The 13589-nt window shown below is 38.0% G+C and overlaps 1 protein-coding gene and 1 pseudogene across 3 annotated transcripts; one reads left to right on the forward strand and one right to left on the reverse strand.

Moving 5' to 3' along the window:
• Nucleotides 1-957: 957 nt before the first annotated feature.
• Nucleotides 958-1066, forward strand: LOC134306486 (5S ribosomal RNA; annotated as a pseudogene).
• Nucleotides 1067-5691: 4625 nt separating this feature from the next.
• LOC134306475 (histone H2B-like) lies at nt 5692-10934 on the reverse strand. Of its 3 annotated transcripts, none has more exons than XM_062990324.1 (2): nt 10491-10934; nt 5692-5899 (listed from the first exon to the last, which is right to left on the reverse strand). In XM_062990324.1, the coding sequence occupies exon 1, from the start codon at nt 10921-10923 to the stop codon at nt 10549-10551; it is 375 nt and encodes a 124-aa protein (XP_062846394.1). In that variant the 5' UTR covers nt 10924-10934; the 3' UTR covers nt 5692-5899; nt 10491-10548. The 3 variants fall into 3 exon arrangements, with proteins under 3 accessions (XP_062846394.1, XP_062846393.1, XP_062846392.1); XM_062990323.1 differs by lacking the exon at nt 5692-5899 and adding an exon at nt 6955-7238; XM_062990322.1 differs by lacking the exon at nt 5692-5899 and adding an exon at nt 9066-9253.
• Between the last annotated feature and the right edge of the window lie 2655 nt (nt 10935-13589).

Here is a 13589-nt window from a genome sequence, read left to right on the forward strand (position 1 = left end):
ATTTGCATTGTGGCTTAATTTACTTGTGTCGTGACTTTTTTTATTTGCGTTGTGACTTTTTTTATTTGTGTTGTGACTTTTTTTATTTGCGTTGTGACTTTTTTTATTTGTGTTGTGACTTTTTTTATTTGCGTTGTGACTTTTTTTTTATTTGCGTTGTGACTTTTTTCTTTATGTTGTGGCTTATTTTATTGCGTTGACCCTTCTGGGCCACTGTACTAATTTCCTTTGGAATCAATAAAGTATCTATCTATCTATCTATCTATCTATCTATCTATCTATCTATCTATCTATCTATCTATCTATCTATCTATCTATTATCTATCTATCTATCTATCTATCTATCTATCTATCTATCTATCTATCTATTATCTATCTATCTATCTATCTATCTATCTATCTATCTATCTATCTATCTATCTATCTATCTATCTATCTATCTACCTACCTACCTGTCTATTATCTATCTATCTATCTATCTATCTATCTATCTATCTATCTATCTATCTATCTATCTATCTATCTATCTATCTATCTATCTATCTATTATCTATCTATCTATCTATCTATCTATCTATCTAACTATCTTTTTAGCAATTCTCAAAAAGTGCCACAAGAGGGCGACATTGTAATATTTTTTTGAACCATGCTCTCAAGAAAACACAAGGCCAAAATTTCAGTGGTCTGTCTACCTGCATGTGCTCTTAACATAGCCTGTAGCTGTAGCATTAAGGCGCTGTTTACTTAAACAAAAGTATCAAGTGAAGGACCAAAGCAATTCATTCATTTATAGACGGTGGTGTTTATGCTGTTACGCTTTAACCTATAAACAATTTTACAGGAAAAGAAGTGATGTCTAAAATAACAAAAAACACGACAACAAATAATCTAAACATACTGAAGTGAAAGGCTGAATGATGGACGTCTTTAAAAGGGAAACTGCTTGCAGCGTCTCTCGCTTACGGACACACCACACTGAGAACGCCTGATCTCGTAAGCTAAGCAGGGTCGGGCCTGGTTAGTACTTGGATGGGAGACCGCCTGGGAATACCAGGTGCTGGAAGCTTTTCCTCACACATCTTTACTTCAACCTCCTGCCAAAGGAGCCGAACATTTTCTTTCTTTCTTCATCATCAAAGCAATACGTGAAGAAAAAGGCCAGCTGATACTTTCATTCTGAGTAAAACACTTATCCATCCTGGCTGTACAAAAGGAAATTATTTTGTCAATATAACTTTAAAAAAATTTACGAATAACTTTGTTTTCCTGCTTTTAAAATGTAAACGAAAAACCAAATTAGGATTTTTAGCATTTTAGTGACTTTAAAAATGAAGTTCAAAATTATGTCCAGACATCATCCCCATCTAGTGGTGCTAGAAATAAGTTACATCTTGTAGATGTGGTATAGATTTGTGACATTATTGTTATTATTGATTGATTTATTTATTATTACTGTCTTTTTAATTATTTGTTGTTGTGTCTGTTTACATAAAAGTCTCAAGTGGAGGACCAAAGCAATTCATTCATTTATAGACGGTGGTTTATGTTTTTATACTTTAACATGTAAACAGTTTTCAAAAAAGAAATGATTTAAATATCAACAAACACGACAACAAATAATCAAAAATATAACAAAAATAATAACAAATAAGTGAATAATACACTGCTCACAAAAATTTGGGGATATTTCAAAATGAATATGAAGCAATAAAAAAAAAGAATCATTCGATTTTTTTTTTTAAACAAGAACATCAAAAAAAGCAAACGACAAGTCAAAGAAAGTTGTTTGATTATGCAATTGAGATGCAAACTCAATTATTGTGATTGAGTAGCAAGTGACATATTGGTGGGGGTGAACAGAAGCATGTCAAGCTGAACGAGAGTGCCACACTTTGACTGTTCAGTAGGGTGTATGGGCACCCAAAACACACTGACAGCGATGGGGCATGGACAGGACCAGATTGTCCAGCAGTTCTTGTGGGATCCTCTGCCACTCTCGCTCCAGGGCAACTTCCAGCTCAAGAAGTGTTGTGGGAGGCATTGGACGGTTTGCCAGACGTCTTCCCAGTGCATCCCAAGCATGTTCAATGGGATTCAGGTCTGGAGAACGTTAAGGCCAGTCCATGAGTTCGATTCCTGCCTCCTGAAGCATGTTGTTGACGAGATGCGCACGGTTGGGCTTTGCATTATCGTCCATGAAAAGAAAGTTGTTTCCAACTGCTCCAGCATAGGGTACCACTATAGGGTGCAGGACCTCATCTCGATATCGGACAGCAGTCAGCGATCCGTTTCTGATGACGTGGAGGTCGGTACGACCACCGATGCTGATGCCAGCCCACACCATGATTCCACCACCACTGAAGGAGTCCCTTTCTCGCATGAAACGTGGATTCTCCCACGTTCCTCGTTCACGCCAGATCAGGACACGATGATTGTCAGGCTGCAGACTGAACCGTGACTCATTAGAAAAGAGGACAGTTGACCACTCATCACAGGTCCAATGACGATGCTCATCAGCCCACCTTCTACGGGTTCTACGGTGTTCATTCAGCAGATAACTGAATGCATACCATTGGTCACCGGACATGCAGTCCAACACGATGGAGCCGATTTTGTATGGTCTGAGTGCATATCCATCGTCTAGTGGCAGCAAGAAACTGTCCCTGCAGCTCTGTTTCATTGCTGCGCCTGTTCCTTCTTGCCAATAAGGTCAAGTAGTGGTCATCTCTTGCTGTTGTGTGGGTCTGTCGCCTGTGTTTGACCACCTTCAAGACGTCCTATGGCTCTCCAGGCTTCGCAGTTGGGCAAATCGTGTTGCAGGGGCATTGCAAGGGCTGGGAAATTGCAGGATGTGCACTTTTAAGATCAGGGAACGTGCAGATACTCCAGTACTTCCAGCCTTTTTTATAGTGCATTTTCACCAATGAAATAAAAGTTGGTTTGCATGATCGAACAACTTTCTTTGACTTGTCGTTTGCTTTTCTGATTTTTTTGTTTAATAAAAAAAAATCAAATGCTTCTTTTTTTATTGCTTCATATTCATTTTGAAATATCCCCTAATTTTTGTGAGCGATGGATGGATGGATGGATGGATGAATACTTTGGTCTCCAGTAGTTTAACAAAGAAGATAAACTAATACAAATAAAGTAAATAAGGTGCATTTATACAGCATATGGTATGCAACAAAAATAAGTATGTGCAAATTGTGCATCTTGCAGTATTGTATCTATTCTTATGAACAATATTTAAAAATATATAAGAATACATTTAGAGATAAGGATATTGCTATAGTTATAGCTATTAAATATATACAATGTAACGGTTATTGGTATATATATATATATATATATATATATATACGTATATCATATCTCTCTCTCTCTCTCTCTCTCTCTCTCGCTCTCTCTCGCTCGCTCTCTCTGTCTCTCTCTCTCTCTCCCTATATATATATATATATATATTTATATACAGTGGGGTCAAAAAGTATTTAGTCAGCCACTGATTGTGCAGGTTCTCCTACTTAGAAAGATGAGAGAGGTGAAGTGTCTTTGTCTTAGCGATGAGGTGCCGATGATGAAATGAGGACTCCGTTGACACGTCTTATTTGTAATTAAGAAGTTTATTACAGAATAAAACCGCATCGATCGAGCAGCTTTGTCCGGAGAGAGAGCTTGTAGCCGAATATTTCTCTCTCTGACTTCGATGACATTTGCTTCTCCTTAAATACTTGAATATTCAGACAAAAACATAGGGTGGGTCATTTTCTTACAACTCAGCAGAGGTTCCCACACCTAAAAAGGATTTGCAGTTCTCCCAGGGGCTTTAGTAAAGTTTAGTACGTGAAATTCTAAGTGCTGACCTTAAGAAAACATGGCAAGTCTGCATGGATTTTGCTCGAATCGTTGTCCAGATAAAAAATACTTTGGAATGCCTGAACGGTTCCAAATTTGAGTATGTTTATCTAGAGCCTCTGATGACAATGTAGCCGAAATTTCGGACTCGTCTGACCTTTCTAGAGCCTGTTTGGACACGTTCCAATTCCAATATATTCCCATTCAAATCCCATAAGAACTTTTTGGACACCACTTGGGCCATTTGACTTAAAACTTAACCATGTGGGCAGTCAACACCTCTAGAAGTAGTCTGAAAAATCTGAAAGCTCTAGGTCCACATGAAGATTTTTAAGGCCTTTCAGTATTTCTCCTCCTTCACTGAGAAAGGCATAAGGCCAAGGTGCAAGTCTGCATGGATTTTGCTCGAATCGTTGCCCCAATAAAAAGTACTTCCGAATGCCCGAACGCTTCCAAATTTGAGTATGTTTATCTGGAGCCTATGTCGACAATGTTGCCAAAATTTCGGACCCATCGGACCTTGCTACCCCGTTTGGACACGTCCAAATCCCAATTTATTCCCATTCAGATTCTTACACGCTCTATGTAACACTGCTTTGAAAGGTCCGATCGACTCAAAACTCGAATGTGTGGGCTGTGGACACCTCTAGAAGCAGTGTGAAAAATCTGGAAGCCCTAGGTCCACTTGAACATTTTTAAGGCCTTCCTGTGTTTCTTTTGCCTGACTTTGAACCATTTCTAAAGGTTCCAGAACCTCTAGGACAACAAAACTTGTTTGCATTACAAACTACGAGTTTTCCCGAGTGTAACCATACCAGATTTGTCTACCTAAGTGCCCAATAAACATGTTAATTTAGTAGCTAAACGTTATAAAAACGGGGCGATTTCCCGCGATTTCCCGTGGAGTTAGCTCAAGCTGCTGGTGTCAAACAGCATCTACTCATCGAGATAAATCTATTGATATGTGTATCTTGCATGTTGACCACCGGGAAGTATGAAAAACGAGTTTCATTAGCATTCGGTTGCTAACGTAGGCCTCATAGGCTTGGCGGGAATAAACAGTCGAACACAGACACCGGGACTCGATTGAATCGTAATCTAGGAGTCCTCCCGAGTGCATGGGTACCAAATTTGTCCAACAAAGTGCCCGATAATCATGTTAATTTAGTAAAAAAAAATTATAAAAAACGGGGCGAATTAGCTGCCGTTTCTGGGGTCAAATGACATCTACTCATCAAGACGAATCCATTGGTATGTGTTTCGTGTCTGTAGACCCTTGGGAAGTGTGAAAAATAAGCATTTGGGCCTTCACTACTGTATGCTGCTTATGGGACCCCACTCAAGTATTCAATATATTGCAAATGGGATGACTTTTCACTGTCCAAAAGCTGTATATTTGTCATGCCTTTATTATACTGGAAATGGTATGAGTTTATTTTTATTTTTATTTGGTCCAAAACCAGTATAATATGACCAAAACCCTTAGAGATTTTGTGGTCCAATTTTTTTCTTTGTTTCTCTGATCTTTTTCAAACTTGCACCATAGGTTGGGGAGGTGGAGACTTAGAGAGGAGCGCAGATTTGGAAGTCCTACCTCGCTCCAAACCTGAGATCTGACATTCCCATTTCCAATATATCGCATAGGTAAAAAATATAGTGGCGGCTGCTGGTCTTTCAAAGAGGGGAAGCTCATTGTAGGCTTACATCATAAAATTTGTCAATTTATTTATATATAAATGTATAAATTCTCCCCTTTGTTAGTTTTCAAGAAAATGGCCTGAAATGGGTTGCAGTTTGTCTTCCGACTTCACTCGCAAAATCTGCGATGGTACTGAAGCTCCCAGCGACAGCTGTCAATCAAAACGGGATTCAGCCTTTCGACTGATCCTCCAATCATCTTGCAGAAGCTCAGCGTCCAGACCCGCCCACAGCTCATTCACCCCCAGAGACGCTCAGCGTCCGGGGGCGGGACAAAATCGTGGCATTTATCCAATGACCGGCAAGTTTCGACCATGCAGCCCCATAGAAGCAAAGAGACGCTCAGCGTCTGCGGGTAAATGCATGAATGTATGAGTTAACAAAATCGAGTCGATTTGTGATAAGTAGCTGATTCTGAACGAACTCGTCTTCAAGATGAACGTGTTCTAACGCATTTGTAGTCAATGAAATGTTAACACAGCTGTACATATTTGACCATTTAATTTTTGACATTTTAGGGGAAGCTGAGCTTCCCTTGCAGTCTTACAGAAATCGCCACTGATATATATATATATCAGGGCCGGGGTCGGGCCGGGGACCCTGGGTACCGAAAGCAGAGGCGATCTGAGGCCCAAAATACGGGGGGCCCCACGCACAGCGTCCGGCAAAAGGCACGTAATAGATTGCTATCGGGACATTAAGGCACTAATTAGAGGAAGTATTACTGTTATAATGTTATTTACATATATGTACATGTTTAAATGTCTTTTATTTATAGAATGATGAGTTTTTCTTCTTTAAAACAGATGATTTGATGATTAGTAAAAATACTTCAGGGAGAAGAGAGAACTCTTTAGGGATCGGTAAAAGACTGAGATCATATCCTCTTTATAATGAAATTAAAATAATTTTAAAAGAAAAAATAGAGGTTGATGTTTATTTAAAAACATTTAAATTAATAAGGCTTTTCGTCTTTACGTATCATTTGCAGATATTAAATTATCTGTTTTCTTGTGCCTCATGTGTGACAAATTCTCATTGGACTGTATGTCCATGTTTAGTGATGATGATGATAATAATGATGATGATGATGATGATGATGTCATAATAACAGAAGAAGAGCAAGAATAAAATTATCACAGGATTGATGGCCTAAAACAAAAACAAATACAACAGAAAAAAAAGCCCTACTACTACTACAGCTAGTGCTTATGATTATTATTCCACATATGGTGTGGTGCTTAAAAAAGTAAAAATAAATAAATAACCATACAATAATAATAATAATTTAAATGAATAAATAAATAATCTTTATCTCTATATCTGTTTTTTTCTCTCGCTATTTCATTCCAAGAGCTTTATTAGCGTGACTGTTGTAATACTTACAGTATTGCTAAAGCATTGAAAAGACAGAATATGAATGTATATACAGGGGAAAAAAAGGAAATATAAATAAAAAAAAATTTTAAATTAAAAAATAAAAGACATGTATATATGGAACACTTTCTCTTTGTGGGTTAATTCAGACTGTTCCTCTGTTCGGGTGTATCAGTCTGTGTCTCTCAGACTGTTGCAGGCAGATACATACTGAGCTGCTACAGTGCTGCTCTCATTCTCCTCTCCTAACATGATGCTCAGTTTCTGACTGCTGTTATTTATGTACTATGTAGATTCAGATTCAAGTAGCTCTGTAGGCATGACAGTAGAAAACAATATTGCCAAAGCAGTACAAACTATAATCAGTAAAACTGAACAGAGAACACAAATAATAGACAATAAAAAATAATTTGTCTAATTTACATAAAGATATACAGAGGATATAAAAATGTTCTTAATAAACATATATAGGTGTGTGTGTGTGTGTGTCTCAGGTACTGTGCAGTGAGGGATTTGTTGTTTAAATCTGTCTGTGACATTTTCTTGTGTTGGTTTGAATTTTTGGCAGTGAAGAAGGAAGTGCATCTCTGTCTCCACTGTAAGATGTGGCTCCAGTTTATATTTACTTTTTATTTCACGATGGTATTCTAGTCTACTGTGAGATTGGATTTGGTTCTCCCAGTGTTCTAGATACCTGTTCTTACTGTTAGCTATGAGCTGTTGGACAGTGCTGTGATCTATGGTGAGGCCTGTATGTGCTGTAGTGCTTTAAATTGTAGTGACTCTTTGGGACTTGACTTTAGGTGTATCAAGAAACGTAGAGATCTTTTTTGTATGTTTAAATTCGGCCTATTTCTGCCCTGCAGGTGATGGTCGGTGTTTTCCTTGGGACTTATAAAATCATTCTACAGAAATGAACATGCAGGGTTTCTGTTGGATGTTTGTACCATTTAATAGAACTGTAAAAAATTGAGTGGACCCCATACTTCACTCCCGTACAGTGCAACGGGCTGTATCACACTAACAAATATTTTACTCCATTGAGGTGGGGATGTCAATGTTGTAAAATCTCCTCCTGATTGTGTACAGGCCTCTGCCGGCTTTTTCCTTTAGTGCATTCACTGCCATGCTGAAACTCCCTGATGCAGTAATGAGTACAGCCGTGGCCTAGTGGTTAGGGTACTGGACTAGTAATCAGAAGGTTGCTGGTTCAAGCCCCACCACTGACAGGTTGCTGCTGTTGGGCCCTTGAGCAAGGTCCTTAACCCTTAATTGCTCAGATTGTACACTGCAACTGCACTGTAAGTCGCTTTGGATAAACGCGTCTGCTAAATGCTGAAAATGTAAATGTAATGATGAGACCAAGGTAAGTGTACTGCATTGTGTGCTCCAGGGCAGTGCTGACCATGGTAAACTGGTGCCATGTATTCCTGACATCTAGGTTTGTTTTTGGAACACCATCATTTTTGTTTTCTTTAGATGTACTGCTAGGGCCCAGTTCTGGCAGTACTGCTCCAACAGGTCTAGGTGCAGCTGCATAGAGTAGAAATTTTACTTCCCCGTCCTGCAGAGTGAGTCCGGGGGCTGCACACTAATTCATTTATGTAGATATTAAACAGTGTTGGACTCAGACTGCAGTCCTGCAATTCTGTGTTGTGTATTGTGTATGTTTGTCACCAGTTCTTACAGCACTTTTGTTTATTAGTAGTATCTGTGTGTGTTTGAGTAAAATGTGTGTATACACACACACACACACACAAACACACACACACACACAAATACATAAAAAAATACATACATAAAAGAAAACACTTATACACATATACATTTTGTTCGTGTGTTGTCACATTTTGACCACTAGATGGGAGCCACGCTCCACTAATTGTCTATTGGTTCTCCATAACATTATAAGTAACTAGTTATATTATAAGTTACTACTACTACTACCATCACCAATAATACTATTATTACGACAACTATAATAGAAAAAAACAAATTGATTATTATGAGTAATTATGATTATTTACAGTTAATATTTTACAATATGTCTTTCCTAAGATGCCTGTAATTACCCTGTGTTGAGTACCTAAAATAGTATTTTATTATTGATATTGATACATTATTCTGAATAATAATTACTGATTTCTTCTGACTTTTTTTTTTTTTTTTTTTTGCATTAGTAGCGTTATATTTTAACCACCGCTGCAATTTACTGCTCCCTCTTCTTTACTGGCATGTTTTTGTTCTGTTACTCTGTTTAGTGCGGAGTAAAACACAACTACCAAGCAGGACTAGATCGAGTCCAGGGTGCTTAACTGTCATGCAGCTGAAATGGAAGAAAAAAAAAACATAATTTAGAATAATAATGATGATAATAAGAAGAATATTTTAACACACTAACATTCATTTCAGTCATTCCTACATATTTGTGCTGTAAGATCTACAGAACATCCCCGTGTCAGTTTTAAGTTCACATATACTGACACATTTCTAAAACAACACATGGCTCCAACATTCACATTCTACTGATCTTTCTAACACTCACAAAAAAGAGTCTATTTTAGTTATCTGATACATCTTATTTATAAAGCTGCACTTTCTAATGTTTAACTTAGAAATGGCTTTAACACAGCTGACACCGACATATAAAATGTCTTATTTTACTTATTTGGATTTTATTGATACACAGCTAAGATCACTTTCACTTTAATCAAGATGTGTCTGACTTTGAAATGTCAGAATGCATATAAATTGAGCCACTTAATGCTGTTTAATGATAATAGTTGACCATTACACTGTCAGCTTAAACAAAACTTCAATCCTAACATTAATAACGGGACGATATTTTAAGTGTATCCAGAGCAGTAGAGAGAACAGAGTGGTGACACTCCCATCTCTACTTTAACTCGACTACATTCTGTACCTTCTCCAGCACTTACATTAGACAAAATGAACTTGTGCATATTCACAATGAATTCATTAATGTATTACATGTAGGAATCAATGTTATAATAGTTTTGGATTTTTCATTATAGTTTAGTTTTATTTCATTGTGACTTTTTTCTCTTGTTTTTATAGTGGGTTTGCTAGTTCTTTTAAATTTTTATTATTTTTTTAATGCTTAGTTTTAGTGTAGTTTTTATCAGTTCTAGTATTAGTTTTAGTTTTTTTTTATACTTTGGGTCATTTTTCAGGTGCAGGATTCAAAAAGGTCAGAGTAAATATTGCGTAATAAAAACTCAACAAAAGATACCATTTAAAAATGTTTTTTCAAATACTGTTGAACAACCAACTGTCCACAAAAACTGTAACAGTCCACAGAATAGCAGCTATTAGTATTATAATATCTTTTTTAAGAGTACAGTGATATTTTATTGTGTAATCTCCTAAACTCACCACATAGTGACAGTCGTGGACAACTCGTGAAAAACAGCAGTGCCCAAAACTAGTAATATATTAATAAATAAAAAAAAATCAAGTATTACAAACAAGGGAAGCTAGCTAGATAAAGTGTGTATAACATATTCAGATATAATATTTAAAAAGAGGAAAATTCTCTTAACTTGATAAGATGGGTGGCTCTTAAAAGAGCCGTTGGTTTGCCAGAGCGACTAAGGCGCTTTACTTGGAGCTGGTGTACTTGGTGACGGCCTTGGTACCCTCGGACACGGCGTGCTTGGCCAGCTCACCGGGAAGCAGCAGGCGCACGGCGGTCTGGATCTCCCTGGAGGTAATGGTGGAGCGCTTGTTGTAGTGAGCCAGACGAGAGGACTCACCAGCGATACGCTCGAAAATGTCGTTGACGAAGGAGTTCATGATGCCCATAGCCTTGGAGGAGATCCCGGTATCAGGGTGGACCTGTTTCAGGACCTTGTACACGTAGATAGCGTAGCTCTCCTTCCTGGCCTTTCTGCGCTTCTTGCCTCCTTTGCCGGCAGTCTTGGTGACGGTTTTCTTGGAACCCTTCTTGGGCGCGGCCTTCGCTGGTTCAGGCATGATGCTGCTGTTTCCTCTAGAACAAACTGCAAGTGAATGTAGACGCTCTACACGCCCGCTTTATTAACCCTGCATGCTGAGTAAGACAAGATGAAACACGTAACTCTGATTGGTCCAAGGTCCTGGGTTTCTATTGGACAGAGAACATACCGTTCCACGCCCCCTTCTGCCCCATTCACTAGAATCTGTTCTTTGTTGTCTGTTCCCGCTTAATCTGAGGTCGATACATGTTTTAAAACCGAATATAAAAAAAATAAATAGCAATATTTTATTACATTTTATATATAAATATATAGATAGGATAGATGTATATTTTTTGTTTGTTTTTTAAACGAGGCATTTGGGCACAATGTTTTACTGTATTTTACACAGAGATCGTGTTAATGATTGTAGTGTAATCTACAGTATGGATGTACATTGGTAGTATGCAAACACGCCGTATGACAGCTAAACAATAATACTAAAATTACTAATGATAATTCCAAGCTTTTAGGGCTACATAAAGTGAATGTGTTATTTTTACTTATAATAATGATTTCAAGCTTTTGGGGCTAAACGACTGATTTGCAAATGTACGCATCAGTGAACGTGCTACTACTAATAACAATATTAATAATAAAAAAGGAGAACTTTTTCTTTTGTAGAAAATATGTGTGGCTCTTAAAAGAGCCGTTGTGTTAGCGTGGAGGTCTGAACGTTTAACCCCCGAATCCGTACAGGGTGCGTCCCTGGCGTTTCAGAGCGTACACCACGTCCATTGCGGTGACGGTCTTTCTCTTGGCGTGCTCGGTGTAGGTGACGGCATCACGGATGACGTTCTCAAGAAAAACCTTGAGCACACCGCGGGTCTCCTCGTAGATCAAGCCGGAAATACGCTTCACACCGCCACGGCGAGCCAAACGGCGGATGGCGGGTTTAGTAATACCCTGGATGTTATCACGGAGAACTTTGCGGTGACGCTTAGCGCCTCCTTTTCCAAGACCTTTGCCGCCTTTTCCTCTTCCGGACATCGTTACTGCTCTCGTCGAGATGAAGTGAGTCAATGCAGGACGAGCGTTCACAAGCGAGCCTGTTATTTCCCTCAACCGGACCTAGTTGAAGACAATGGGGCGGAGTTAAGCAGTGACCGCAGCTGCTTGGAGTAGGCCTCATGTAAAGCGCGTAACTTAGAACCTCCACTGTTTTATCCTCACAGTAAATCGGTCCACAATCGATGTGATGGATTCCACATGACAGATTTTTCTGTAACTAATGTTTAATGTTAAGAATTTTTTTTCTAAACATGTTGTGCCAAAAGAAAGAAAGACAAACAAACAAACAACCCTAAACCCTATACAATGTAGTGAATATTGAATTTGAAACAAACAAATAGCTTTAGAAACCTTTCAGTGCTTGTGAAAGTAGCATTAGAGACACGTTATGATAAAAACAAAGATCTAAAACACCTGCAGCAGTGTAGGAGGAGGTGTAGGGTAAATAAAACATGAGAGTAAAATTGTGTTGAAATGTGTAATATATAAATGGACAACACCAGTGTTTGTTGCTAGCTTTTGCAGATGTGTGTGTGTGTGTGTGTGTGTGTGTGTGTGTGTGTGTGAGAGAGAGAGAGAGAGAGAGAGAGAGAGAGAGAGAGAGAGAGAGAGAGAGAGAGAGAGAGAGAGAGAGTTTTTTTTTTTTTTAAAGTAAAATAGGTGGATATTTACATTTTCAGCCTTTAGCAGACACCTTTATCCAAAGCAACTTACATTACAGTGACAGTATACAGTCTGAGCAATTGAGGGTTAGGAGCCTTGCTCAAGGGCCCAACAGTGATAACCTAGCAGTGGTGGGGCTTGAACCAGTGACCCTCTGGTCACTGGCCTAGTACCTTAACCACTAGGCTACAGCTGGCCCTGGATATGTGTCATAGAGCCATAGATGTTTTGTTAAAGTGAGTGTTAGGGTCATGAATGAGTGAATAACTAAATAAATACATAAACAATGAACACATTAAACACATAAATACATAAAAAATGTGTAAAGCAGTGTTTGGATTTGTCTGTGCTGAACAATACTGATTTATAAAGTCTTTATAAGTGACATCTGTGTTAAAAATGTGTTTGTATATTTCACTGTATTGTGAGAAATGGGACATTATAAGTCATATTCTGCTAAAGCATAACGTTTCATAAACATATTTCAGTCAGACACATCTTGATTAAAGTGAAAGCTGTCAAAGCTGTGTATCAATAAAATCCAAATAAGTGAAATAAGATATTTTATGTTTCAGTGTTAGCTGTGTTAAAGCCATTTCTGAGTTTAAAAAAGAGCCATGTGTTGTTTTAGGAATGTGTCAGTGTATATGAACTCAAATTAAGTAATTTATTCATTTATTTATTCATTTATTTCCCTCTCAGTTTATGATTTAGGTGTGTGCGTTTGTATCCAGCTTCACCGTAATGTGTTCGCAAATAGAACTGTGAGATAAAAACTGCAATTTGTTCACAAGGGTGTCTATTTATTTACTGAAGTCATTAAGGTTAAGGTTTATCATTTAAATCCCCATTACGGTACTAAACACAGAGAGAAATACAAGAACGTGAACAATGTACAACATTCAGGTGTGAAGCTTTACTAGCTCAAATACAAAAGCAACAAGGTCTTTTTATAGCGCTTTATGTACTTTT

The sequence above is a fragment of the Trichomycterus rosablanca genome, unplaced genomic scaffold (genome assembly GCF_030014385.1).
Source record: "Trichomycterus rosablanca isolate fTriRos1 unplaced genomic scaffold, fTriRos1.hap1 scaffold_193, whole genome shotgun sequence".
NCBI lineage: Eukaryota > Metazoa > Chordata > Actinopteri > Siluriformes > Trichomycteridae > Trichomycterus > Trichomycterus rosablanca.